Below are 12282 nucleotides of genomic sequence, written 5' to 3' on the forward strand. Positions count from 1 at the left end.
TGTCTGTGAGATGGGGCCTGAAAGCCTGGACGACAGCCACTGCTGTGTGTGCGTTTGTGGTGGGGGGGTGGGGGGGGCGGGTTCTGGGTGCGCCTGTGCCTGCCCGGGTGCATTTCAGGGATCATGTGTGCCCGAATGTCCCCAGGGAGGCCAGTCAGGCTGTATATGCGGTTTGCTGTTGTTGTTTAGTTGCTCAGTCGTGTCTGACTGTTTGTGACCCCATGGACTGTAGCCCTCCAGGCTCCTCTGTCTGTGGGATTTCCAGGCAAGAATACTGGAGTGGGTTGCCATTTCCTTCTTCAGGGGATCTTCCCAACCCAGGGATCGAGACTGCGTCTCCTGTGCTTTCTGTGAGGGGGAGGGAGACACTTGAGAAGTGGCACTTGTCTGTATGATGGTACCTGCGTGTGTGAACTGTGTGTGTGTGTGTGTGTGACACGCGCTGATACATAGATCGGGACTCTAACCCTGGGTGTTTGGGCAGAGGGACCGGGCGTCTGCTAATGCTACCCCCTGGGCCGTGGGGAGGGGGGCAGTCAGGGAAGGGGTAGGTGAGGGAGGGGCATGCTCCTCTATTCAGGGTCCAGGGTGTGCCTCTGTGGCCGTGACCCTGGCGTGGGTGAGGAGGGAGGCTGGGCCAGGCACACCCCACACCTGGTCCCTACAAACCCAAAGTCCACCACGGAAGCTTGGCCAAGCCATGCCCTGAGGAGCACTCACTTCATCTTTATTGAGGCCCCCTGGGCGGTCCGGGCTGCAGGGTTCACAGGATGGCGCAGGGCTTCTTCTCCTTGAAGGGGTTGGTGGCGGCTGGGATGCCCACGAGAAAGGGGTCGCTCTTGGCCTGCTCTGTGCAGAACTGCAGCAGGTCGGTAGCTGCCTTGGATACCTGCAGACCAGCCCGGTTAGCCCGACCTGGGCTGGGCCGTCCACCTGCCCTGCTCTCTCAGATGCGCCCGCCTCACCCTGGTCCTCACCTTCACGCGGTCAATGCCTGCCTCCATCCGCAGCTGCTCCACGGCCCGGCGGGCTTGCCCAATGTCACTGCCAATGGTCACCTTGCTGGACATCTGAGGGAGGGTGAGCAGAGCCACAGGCAGCAGGCTGCACCCCAAACCCCAAGCTCCTGCCTCCTCCTATGTCCCTGGTGCCTGAGGCATGGGGGTGGCTGCTCCCCAACCCATCAGGACCATGTACCTCAACTGAAGACTCCGGCTGACTCCTGGCTGCTCGGTCCTCCTCCTGCGGCCCCACTCTGGAGCCCTCCCCCAGCCCAGCCTCTCCAACACCCCCCCCAACCCCCCACAATGCCTGCAGAGACTTTGAAGCCAGGACATTCACGGAGTGAAATGTCACCAGCGGCAACAGCAGCTGTCGAGGCCAAAGGGGTCCCTGCCCCAGGAGGCCCAGTGGCTGCTCTGTCATGTGTCACCTTTACTGGGGGAGTGTAGGAGCCCCGGGCTCTCACAGATCTGCTTGATCCCCTGCTAACTGGCTCCTCCTCTGACATGAGGAGGCACAGCGTGAACCCTGGTTCAGGTGCAGCCCTGCCTCTCCTGTGTCTGTCTATACTCATGACCCAGGGCCCTTATCCACAGATGACTCAATTCACTCACTTATACTGATGGCTTCCCCTGTGTCCCAGCCCCTTCCCTGACCTCTGACCCGCATGAGGACCCTCCTCCCTCCTCGGTCCATCACCCCCACCTCTCAGTTGTCTCTCACCTAACCTGGCCAAAGTTGGACTCTGGATCCTCTCCCCCAACCCCAAACCTCCATCCCCCAAATTCACCACCATCCACCCAACTGCCCTGGTTCCAATCTTTAACTCCTTTATTCCTTTCTTCCAGTATTCCTACATTTAATCCTTCATCAAGAGCCGTCAGAACAACTTTGTTTTTAATTAATAATTTTTTATTGGAATAGTTGATTTACAATGCTGGGTCAGTTTCTGCGCAGCAAAGTGAATCAGTTATACATACACATATATCCAGTTGTTTTTTTTTTTTTTTTAATATTCTCTTCCCATATAGGTCATTACAGAGTATTGAACAGAGCTCACCGTGCAGTTTATAGATGAACTTTCAAATTAGGTTGTCAGACTGGTCACTTCTCCCCACCCTGTTGGTAGCATTGGGGTCCTGCCCCCCCATCTCAGTTTGCCTGGACCAGTGCAGTTGCCTGGTCTCCCCTGCCCTGCACAGCCTGACCCCATTCTACTCCAGTAAGTCAGTGGGATCTGTTAAATCACATTACAACATGGATGAAACTTGAGGACATTCTGCTAAGTGAGATAAACCAGTCACAAAATGACAGCTAATACATGATTCCCCTTATGTGAGGTAGGAGTAGTCAAATCCCAGAAAGCAGAATGCCAGTTGCTGAGGAAAAGGGGGGATGGGGAGTTGTGTTTAATGGGTACAAAGTTTCAGTTTGGGAAGATGAAAGAGTTCTTGAGATGAAGGAGGTGATGGTTGTATAACAATGTAAAGGTACTTAATGCTTCTGAACTGTGGACTTAAACATGGTTACAGTGGGGGACTTCCCTGTGGTCCAGTGGCTAAGACTCCACATTCCCAATGCAGGGGGCCTGGGTTCAATCCCAGGGAACTAGATCCCTCCTGCCATGACTAAAGATACAACATGTTGCAAGTAAGACCCAGTGCAGTCAAATAAGTATCTTTTAAAGAAGAGACAGACTACAGAGCTTTCTTTCTTAAAAAAAAAAAAAAAAAAAAGGTTACAATGTTAATTTCATGTTATGTGTATTCTACCACAGTTTTATAAATTGGAGAAAATAAATCAGTTTTTCATTTTAAAAACTCTCCTATGGTTTTTCAGCCCCTGAGAATAAAACCCACCCTCCTTACTACAGCCCACAGGGCCCTGCCTGGTCTGGCACCTACTGTCCTCTCTGAATCCTTTTCAATCCCTCCTTCATTCTTCATGGATCACCTTGACGTCTTTGTGTGTGTTTCATCCATTTTTGCTGAGATCCCAATGTGTGCCCAGCACTGCACAGACTGAAAAGAATAGCAGTGAAACCAGACATGATCCTGCCTTCACAGAGCTGGATGGCAGGGAGGGATGAACAGCAGCAAACAGAATATATCCTGCACTGTGAAAAACAAAAGCAAGGTAAGAGCAAGAGCAGGTGGTCAGGGCAGGCCTCTTGGAGGAGGTGACATTTGGATTGAGGCCCAGAGGAGGAGGAGCTGGGGAAGCAGGTGTTCCAGGCAGAGAGAGCAGCAAGTGCACTGCCCCTTGGTCAGCAAAGAGCTTATTGGGCTCTAGAACAGTCAGGTTAGTGGAGCTGGAGAAAAGTGAGTGCGGCCAAGTGGTAGGGGATGAGGGTAGGCAAGTCAGTGCCTTCTTAGGCCACAGGGAAGAGCCCGAGTATTACTCTTACTGGGAAGCCACAATAAGAGGGTTTTTCTTTAAAAAATTATTTATTATTTTTGGCAGTGCTGGAATATTTCTACCTCATTGCTACCCGGTCTCTGGGTACTCTTCATTGTGGTGTGGAGGCTTCTCATTTTGGTGGCTTCTTGCAAAGCATGGGCTCTAGGGCACGTGGGTTTCAGTAGTTGTGGCTCCCAGGCTCAATATTGTGGCACATGGGCTTAGTTGCTCGGAGGCATGTGGCATCTTTCCGACCCAGGTGTCAAACCCGTGTCTCCTGCATTGGCAGATGAATTCTTTACCACTGAGCCACCAGGGAAGCACACAGTATATAGTGCAGACTCCATAAATTGTAGAGTGAGTGATTACAGGGGTCTCACTGGACTAAACCCTATGTATGGTTAGGAGGACCCATAAGATCATAGACCCCCACCCTCTAGCATCTCACAGGCTCGCTAGAGGGAAAGAGATATCAGCCCTGGGTCCCACAGGAGATCCCTGACCCAGAGGAAAGTCAAGGAAGACTTCAAAGAGGATATGGCAGCTCAGCTGCCAGAGACAGAAGACCAGGGGTTATGCTGCATATGGAGGCTCAGGAGACTTGCAAGACACGAACAGCGATCACTGTTCCAATTTGACGAGAGACTCTCCGAGGCAGAAACTGTCTGATACCTCCTGGTGATTCGAATTCCGTCTAACGGCAACGTCTGAGAAACCATTCTCTCTCTGAGAGGGTAGACACGAACCGGTAAGCTCCACGCAACGCGGTGGGTTTCCAGCAGGCGGCAGTAAAAGTAAAAATCATTCATCGGCGGCTGGGAACATACGGAATATAAATAATGGCTCCCCGCGGCTTCCGTATTACGGACTGTACAAGACAAGATGGCCGCACCCTTGATTCCGGGCGCGGCGGGTCATGTGATCAAACATCTTCCGGCCCTCCCCAGGTTTTCCCCAGGCCTTGAATCTCCTACTGAAGTGCGTGCCGGGGCCTAGAGCAGTTCGAGGCCGCCAGAGGGCTGGCCTGGGGCGGCTCTGACTTGAGAGTGCAGCTGCAGGACAATGGAGGGTCCCCAGGAGAGGGAGGTGCCCGCGGCGGCACTGGCCGCCGTGCTGAAGCACAGTTCGGCACTGCCGTTCGAGACCGCGCAGGTCCGGGGCTACGACTTCAACCGTGGCGTGGACTATCGCGCACTGCTAGAGGCTTTCAGCACCACTGGTTTCCAAGCCACCAACTTCGGGCGCGCGGTACAGCAAGTCAACGCCATGGTGAGGCCTGGGTGAGGCTTCCTGGGTTGAGGGGGCGTGGCCTCCAGTAGCATCCAGCAGTAGCTGGGGGCGGGACTTCTCTGGGAGGTGTGTTCTTCGTCCAATAGTGGGAGAGAGTATGGGGCCCGGGAGTTTTGTGCTGGGGAGTGGTTGGGACTGATTCTGGGGCGGGGAGCGGGCGTTATAGGTAACAGGTGAAGGTATTATGGAAGGGGCGGAGCCTGGGCTAGAGAGTGCATTTGAGCCAGGAATTGGAGGTGGACCCTTACACCCGCCCGGACCTGAGCTTGGGTTTGCTTTTCCCGGTGGGGAGAGGGGTCGGGCCTGAAAAAGTGATGCTCTCGGATTCCTGAAAAGGGGCAAAGCCTAAGCATGTGACCTGAGACTTGGGCTGTGAACAGGGCGGAGCCTACACAGGGGTGTTCCTTCCCCTGTACCAGGTAGAAGTGTTTCTCTGTCCCTGAGTGGTCAGAGCCTGGGCGGGGAGTCTGACACCAAAACCCGCCGCGGGTCCTTGGGGTGGAATTTGGAGCCAGAGGTTAATTCAACTCTGCCCTTACCTAGATAGAGAAGAAACTCGAGCCGCTATCCGAGGATGAAGACCAACATGCAGACTTGACCCAGAGCCGACGCCCACTCACCGGCTGCACCATTTTTCTGGGCTACACATCCAACCTCATCAGTTCAGGCATCCGTGAGACTATCCGTTACCTCGTGCAGCACAACATGGTGGGACCTGGTGGGGGTGTGGCCTTGGGCTCTCTGGGTCTTAATGGGCAATAAGGTTACTGGTCATTTAAGTGAGACAGGAAGATATGGGTCAGTTTTGTTTTGCAGCAGAGCTCCCCACAGGGGTCAATGGATGAGAGTTGGGAGTTAGGAGTTCTGCTTGGGATAACTTCACTGCCTTGTGGCTGCAGGTGGACGTCTTGGTGACCACAGCTGGGGGTGTGGAGGAGGATTTCATCAAGTGCTTGGCGCCCACATACCTGGGCGAGTTCAGCCTCAGGGGGAAGGAGCTACGTGAGAACGGGATCAACAGGTGGGTGGGTGGGGGCTGAGCGGTGCTGAGTAAGGGAGGCAGGCTGAGGGTCCTGGGCCCTGATGCCCATCCACCTTCTGTCCCCAGGATTGGAAACTTGCTGGTGCCCAATGACAATTACTGCAAGTTTGAGGACTGGTTGATGCCCATTCTGGACCAGATGGTGCTGGAGCAGAACACAGAGGTGAGGCTGGAGCAACCTGGGGCTGGGGGAGGGTGCGTCAGGGGCGCTGCTGCCTGAAGCCAATGTCTCCTCCTAGGGTGTGAAGTGGACACCTTCCAAGATGATCGCCCGGCTTGGCAAGGAGATAAACAACCCAGAGTCCGTGTATTACTGGGCCCAGAAGGTGAGGGACCGGCGGGGGCAAAAATGCCAGGCTTTGGCATGTGTTGTTTCATTTTCACAGCCACCTGGGTAGTTGGTACTAGTCTCCTCATCCCTGCTCCTACATAAGGAGCCTCAGAAACAGAGAAGTTAGGCAGTTTGTCTGAGGTCCCACAGCTATTGACTGTGGATCTGGCATTCTGGCTCTACTCCTAGACTGCTGGGAAGCAGTTGGGCAATACTTAGCAGCTCCCATGGGGACTCTTGGAAGGCCCCATGCTCCTCAGAGGCTCTGGGGTCCAGCAATCAGAAAAACAAGAATACCATTCTTCATGTGCCAGGCCCAAGTGAAGTTAAGCTCCCTGCCCAGAATCAGGCAGAGAGGAAACACCTGCAGGCTGCACCTACAGGGCTTAGATCCGGCCCCCCCGTCTTGCTCTTTCCTAGAACCATATTCCTGTGTTGAGCCCGGCACTCACAGATGGCTCGCTGGGTGACATGATCTTCTTCCACTCCTATAAGAACCCAGGTCTGGTCCTGGACATTGTTGAGGGTAAGATGTTGGGGCTGCAGAGGAGCAAGGGAGGAGGGCTGCCTGGGCCTGCGGTGGCCTGACTCAGCCCTCTCCCCCAGACCTCAAGCTCATCAACACACAGGCCATCTTCGCCAAGCGTACGGGGATGATCATCCTGGGTGGTGGCATGGTCAAGCACCACATCGCCAATGCCAACCTCATGGTGAGCAGGGATGCAGACTGTGTGGCCCCTAGTGGGGGGTGGTACTCGTGCCTGCTGTGCAGACAGGCCTGTGTACTAGGCCCATGCCATGTGCTGGGAAACAGTTGTGGACTAGACAAGCCAAGATACCTGCCCTCCTGAACTGATGTTCTAGTGGGGAGATGAACAGCAAACCAGTGACAAGGTGACATGTACATCAGGTGGCAGTATTGGCTACAAAGAAGAATCAGGGATGACGATGAGAGGGCAGGAGAAAGGCATGCTATTCAGAAAAGGGAACACTTCCTGGGAAGTGTGACCTGTGAGCAGAGGTTTTTCAGGGGCTGCTCCCATGAACCATGTGGTTAACTTAAGGAGTGGGCGTGAGATGAGTTTCTGGCAGGATTGGCCAGTGCAAAGGTTCTGAGGTGCCTGATGTAGGCACATCTTGGAGGCCAGTGAAGGGGAGAGTGAGAGGAGGTGAGGCCAGAGGTGACAGCCACAAAGTGCGAGGCCTTGAGGGCCACTCAGGTGCTCATAGGCACCTTCTGGCTGCTGTGTGGGGAACAAACAGTGGGACTGGGATGGGGACCATAGAGAGGGAAGAGGTGTGGAAGTCTTCTCTAGAGTTGGTGGCAGATGTGGGTGGGCTCTTGCTACCTAGGTGAGTCTGGAGCAAAGCCGCCCACTGCCCAGCATCCCATGACACTCCCACTTGGCCCAGTTATTGACATGGAGCCCTTCCCTTGGAGTGAAGGCCACCAAGGGCTTCCTTTATCTGGGACACATCCCTGTGCCTTTAGCTAGTGTCCTGCCCTGGAGTCTGTCTGGCTGACCAGCCCATCCTGTTCCTCCCCACAGCGGAATGGCGCTGACTATGCCGTCTACATCAACACTGCCCAGGAGTTTGATGGCTCTGACTCAGGCGCCCGGCCAGATGAAGCTGTCTCATGGGGCAAGATCCGGATGGATGCACAGCCTGTCAAGGTGAGGGTCAGCCAGCCAGCTGGAGCACAGGGTCTCCTAGGCTGCAGCTGTGGATCCTCTGGCTCACCTGGGTTCCCTCCATAGGTCTATGCTGATGCCTCCTTGGTCTTCCCGCTGCTTGTGGCTGAAACCTTTGCCCAGAAGGTAGATGCCTTCACGCCCGAGAAGAATGAGGACTGAACACTGGACGGTGCAGCCCCAGGGAGGCCTCACCCCCCTCCTCTATTTATTAGTTTGCAGACCCAGCCCCTCCCCACTTCTTGGTCAGCAGCATGTCTAGAATAAATGATCTCAGCGGTCCTCCTTAGGCTGTGTCTCTGTCCTTGGCAGTGGGTCCCCTGGCTTCAGCCTGGGGCACCTTCAGCCTCGTAGGTCTCCTCCCGCCAGCACTGGATGCTGCCCCCCATGGCAGTCAGCAGGCAGGGCTCTGTGGGGTGGTAGGTCAGCGATTGCACCACACCGGGACCTACAGGCAGGGCCAGCGCCAGGGCACCCTGTGGAGCGAGGGGTGGGCAGTGGTCATCAGTGTGTCTCCCTCCTCCTGGCCGCCTCTCCCCTGGTTTCCATTATAATGCTTCTAATTGCTTCCCAGACATTGCAAACTTAATCAGTCCCAAACTGAGCCCATCAGTCAGTTGTCCTTCCAGGTGCTCAGGTCAGACACCTTGGATCTTCCTCGTACATCTCAAGTCCTTTTGTCAGTAAATCCTCTTGGCTCTGCCTTTAGACTGTGCCCAGAGATTGCCATCTGGGCTCCACCAGCCCACCTGAGAGCCTCAATGCTCCCTCCTTTTATTACCCTGCAGTCAAGTCTCAACATATTGGGTTCTTCTCTCCACCTGCAAAATGTCCTTTCACGTGCCCTCCCTTGCAGGATGACTGCCAGTCTACTGGACCCTCGAGACGTAGGCAAAACCTTGGTGCCTTCTGAGTTCCCAAAGGGAGAGCTGGCTCCTCAACTCTCCAGGGCCCTCCAGTTCCTTCATCCTCTAAGGGGCTTCTGTAGCCAAGCTCCAGCCCTGACCCCATGAAGTCTAGCTGGTCAGTTCCCATTCTGACGTCCCCACCAGGCTGAGACACATCAGGACAGAGCTCACAGGGCTCACGGGGGGAAATCACAGGGATGCTCAGACGTGGCTCCGATTTCCTAAACAACTACAGCCCCATCTCACCTGGGGTGAGATGCCATCACCACCCTCCCTCCCCGAGGGTCAGTCCCAGTGGCCCCACCTGACCTGGATCCTGCTGCCACCACTGCCATCCACAGCACTTCCATTTCCTGACCGATACATGGGTGCCACACCTCCAAGCTTTGGCATGTGCTGTGCTCTTTGCCAGGACTGCCCTTCTTTCTTCATTCTCTCATTCCTTCTAGCCCCCAGTTCTAACAGAACACCACCCCCCGTTCAGGCCTGAGAGTGACTCAGGTAAGGACAAGGCAGGCACCCCAGCGTGGAGTGGGGGTGGGGAGGCTCACTTCCACCAGGTCCCAGAAGAACACCTTCCCGTCCTCAGAACAGCTGACCACATGTGTATCGCGCTCGCTCAGGCAGCAGTCCAGCTTATACTCCTTGTTCTTATGGCCCGTATACCTGGGGGTGAGTGGAGTCAGAGCGGGTGTTAGGGGCGGGCTTCACTGGGGGTGGGGGAGGGGCCCCACGCTCCTGAGGACTCACTCGCCCAGCAGCTCCCCTGTGTCCTTGTCCAGAAGCCGCAAGGTAGAGTCTAGGCTGGACACCAGGGTGCACTGGCCATCCCGGCTGAAGCAGATGCAGGTGATGGGGCCTGGGGGCAGGGGAAGGCAGGCATGTCAGGCTGGGTCCCCTGGGCTGTCCCCACCTTCCCTGCCTGCCCCCCAGCACCAGCCACACTCACTGCCCACGTAGTCTGAGAAGAGCTGCCCCATCCTCAGGTCATAGCGCCTCACCCGGCCATCTACGGAACTGCAAGACAGGGCGGCTGCAGCTGAAGCACTTGCAGGGGCCTGTAGGTCCAGGGTGCCAGCTTTGGTGTCCCTGTATCCTCTTCACCTGGCCAGGGGCCCGAGGGCAAGGCTAGCACCTATCCTTCCCAGTACCCTTCACTGCCACGTCATGCTTAGGATCGGCCACGGAAAACACACTGACGTGAACTCAAGAGTGGAATTCTGGGTCTTCCCAGGTGGTCCAGTGGCTAAGACTCTGAGCTCTCCATGCAGGGGGCCTGGGTTCAATCCCTGGTCAGAGAACTACATCCAACATGCTGCAACTAAGACCCGATGCAGCCAAATAAGTAAATTAAAAATAAATATAAAAAAAAAAAAAGGAATTCTGAGGCAATGGCTTTAAGACACAGACCCAAGGGCCAATCAAGTCCCATTCCATCTGTTTCTGCTTTCCACTGAGCTCCCTCTCTGGGCCAGACCCTGTACAGAGACTTGGAATACAGCTGCTACCAAGCCAGGAGCACTTGCTGCCAAAGTGGAACCTCGTGGACTGAGGGGCATCAGCTCCCAGGAGGTGACACTGGAATTGAGGCTTGAGGCTGAGAAAGGAGCCAACCATGTTCAGTTCAAGGGGGGGATGTGTGGGAACTGGGTGGGCTGACAGGCCAAGCAGTCCAAACACCCCCAGTGGTGGGATCAGCACTCCCTCAGGTTGTGGGAACACTTGGGCAGCCCTGCATGGGAATTTTTTTTTTTTTAATTGTCTCCTGCAGCTAGACTGTCAAATCTATGTAGGCAGGGGTTTTCCTTGTTTTTCTATCTTGTTCACTGCTGTATGCTGACTAAAAATGGGACCTGTAGGAGGTGCTCAGATACACTCCAAGTAGTATAGAACAGTCCAGGTGGAGAAAGGGCAATTGCATGTCGGTCCCAGAGTGGAAGCATGTGTGGTATATTTAACAGAAATTAGCTGCAATCCTTTGGCCACCTGATGCCAAGAGCCGACTCATTGGAAAAGACACTGATGCTGGGAAAGATTGAGGGCAAGAGAAGGGTGCGACAGAGAATGAGATAGTTGGATGGCATCACTGACTCAATGGACACGAGTTTGAGCAAACTCCAGAAGATAGTGAAGGACAGGGAAGCCTGGAGTGCTACAGTGCATGGGGTCAAAAAGAGTTGGACACGACTTAGTGTCTGAACAACAACCACATAAAAGCTGAGAGCACAACAGAGACCAGACCATGCAGGGCCTTATGAGCACAATGAGGAGAGTAGATTTTTTAATCTAAATACAGAGACAACTGTGAACCTCGGTGGCACCTGGCGAGCGACAAGGTCCTGGTCCCACTCACCCTGCGAGGACCTCATGGTCTGACACCTTCACGCTGGATATACCATCTCTGGCTTCGTCCAGCGTCTGTACTGGCTCAGGTTTCCGAGAGCGACAGTCCCAGCAGCGGATGGTGGAATCGATAGAGCCTGTAAGGCCAGCATGAAGGTGGATCAGGTTTAGAGGGCGGAGGCAGTCTCCTGGGCCCACCTGCCAAGGCCCTGGACTCACCAGACAGGATAACTGTGGCCTCTTCATTAAACTGCACTGTGTTCACCTTCTGTGAAACAGGAACTGCCGCTTAGAGGATGAGGACAAAAGCAGGGTTCCCAGTGCAAGTTAAAGCAAGGGAAAAAGGTTAAGGGTAAGGGAGATCAAAGAGTTGGGGGGAACTGCAAGGATGGGGCTTGATGAAGTGGGGGCCATGGGGAAGGATCCTTGCGCTGTAATTGCGTGGGGGGGGGGGGGGCGGAGCGGATCCCTGTTACCACCCACATGCTAATCAGATTTGCTTTAATGAGACCCCTTCTTGCTTGCACTCACCCCCGCGTGGCCCCGGAATTTCCGCACGACTTGCCCTGACGCCACATCCCACAGCACCACCGCCTTGTCCCCACCTCCAGAGCAAAGACTGCTGTTATCAAAGGAGCTAGAAGGCAGAGCACAGAATATTTAGCATCTACTTCTGTTCCTGGCCTCAGCGCCCCGATCCCGCCTTGGCCCCCCGGCTCACCCAGCCGCATCCAGCACCTCGTAGCCGTGGCCGCTGTACGTCCGCAGTAACGTCCCCCGCAGCGGGTTCCACAGCTTCAGGGTCTTGTCGCTGCCGCAAGTCAGACAGTAATTGCCATCCACTGGGGAATACCAGGGGGGGTTACTGGGCCGTCGACCTTAGGAGGCGGGAGGAGGACTCGGAAAGATCAAGGCGCTCACCATTAAATCGCACAGCTCGAACCGCCCGCTGCCCGCAGTCCAACGTCTTCAACCGTTTCTGCGGCAGCTCGGGGCCCCGCGGTTTTGGCTCAGGGAAAGCCATCCTTCGGCTTCCCCTTCCTCGCCACCTTACACGCGCCGGCACGGAAGCATTCCTTGCCCTGGGAGGGTGTAACCTTACTATTGTCCTCCATAGTCTACTTCCTACTTCTCACTTCCGGGTTCTACATTTAGGCTCTTTGGAAATAAGTGTTGGAAACACTGAAACTTGTCTCCAGCTTCCTAGTTTCCTTCCCCACTTCCGGTCTTCTAGGAGCATTTTTAGCTTCTCCGAATTCTCTGTCCCCTGGC

General features: G+C 55.0%; 3 protein-coding genes across 3 annotated transcripts; 1 reads left to right on the top strand and 2 right to left on the bottom strand.

Annotated features, from left to right (window-relative positions):
- Positions 1-37: 37 nt before the first annotated feature.
- GNG14 (G protein subunit gamma 14) lies at positions 38-4163 on the bottom strand. The gene is given in 3 exon segments (XM_070373599.1): positions 38-879; positions 882-968; positions 971-4163. Coding segments are annotated over 3 exon segments (303 nt in total). The 5' UTR covers positions 1071-4163; the 3' UTR covers positions 38-763.
- A 152-nt stretch (positions 4164-4315) lies between these two features.
- Positions 4316-8041, top strand: DHPS (deoxyhypusine synthase). Its single transcript, XM_005900515.2, has 9 exons — positions 4316-4671; positions 5236-5400; positions 5592-5713; positions 5801-5897; positions 5974-6060; positions 6486-6591; positions 6672-6775; positions 7616-7741; positions 7826-8041. The coding sequence occupies exons 1-9, from the start codon at positions 4465-4467 to the stop codon at positions 7919-7921; spliced, it is 1110 nt and encodes a 369-aa protein (XP_005900577.1). The 5' UTR covers positions 4316-4464; the 3' UTR covers positions 7922-8041.
- Positions 7928-12233, bottom strand: WDR83 (WD repeat domain 83). Its single transcript, XM_005900517.3, has 9 exons — positions 11932-12233; positions 11732-11852; positions 11542-11647; positions 11230-11278; positions 11021-11147; positions 9617-9684; positions 9418-9526; positions 9219-9333; positions 7928-8235 (listed from the first exon to the last, which is right to left on the bottom strand). The coding sequence occupies exons 1-9, from the start codon at positions 12032-12034 to the stop codon at positions 8086-8088; spliced, it is 948 nt and encodes a 315-aa protein (XP_005900579.1). The 5' UTR covers positions 12035-12233; the 3' UTR covers positions 7928-8085.
- Between the last annotated feature and the right edge of the window lie 49 nt (positions 12234-12282).

The sequence above is a fragment of the Bos mutus genome, chromosome 7, assembly GCF_027580195.1.
Source record: "Bos mutus isolate GX-2022 chromosome 7, NWIPB_WYAK_1.1, whole genome shotgun sequence".
In the NCBI taxonomy this organism is placed as follows: Eukaryota; Metazoa; Chordata; class Mammalia; order Artiodactyla; family Bovidae; genus Bos; species Bos mutus.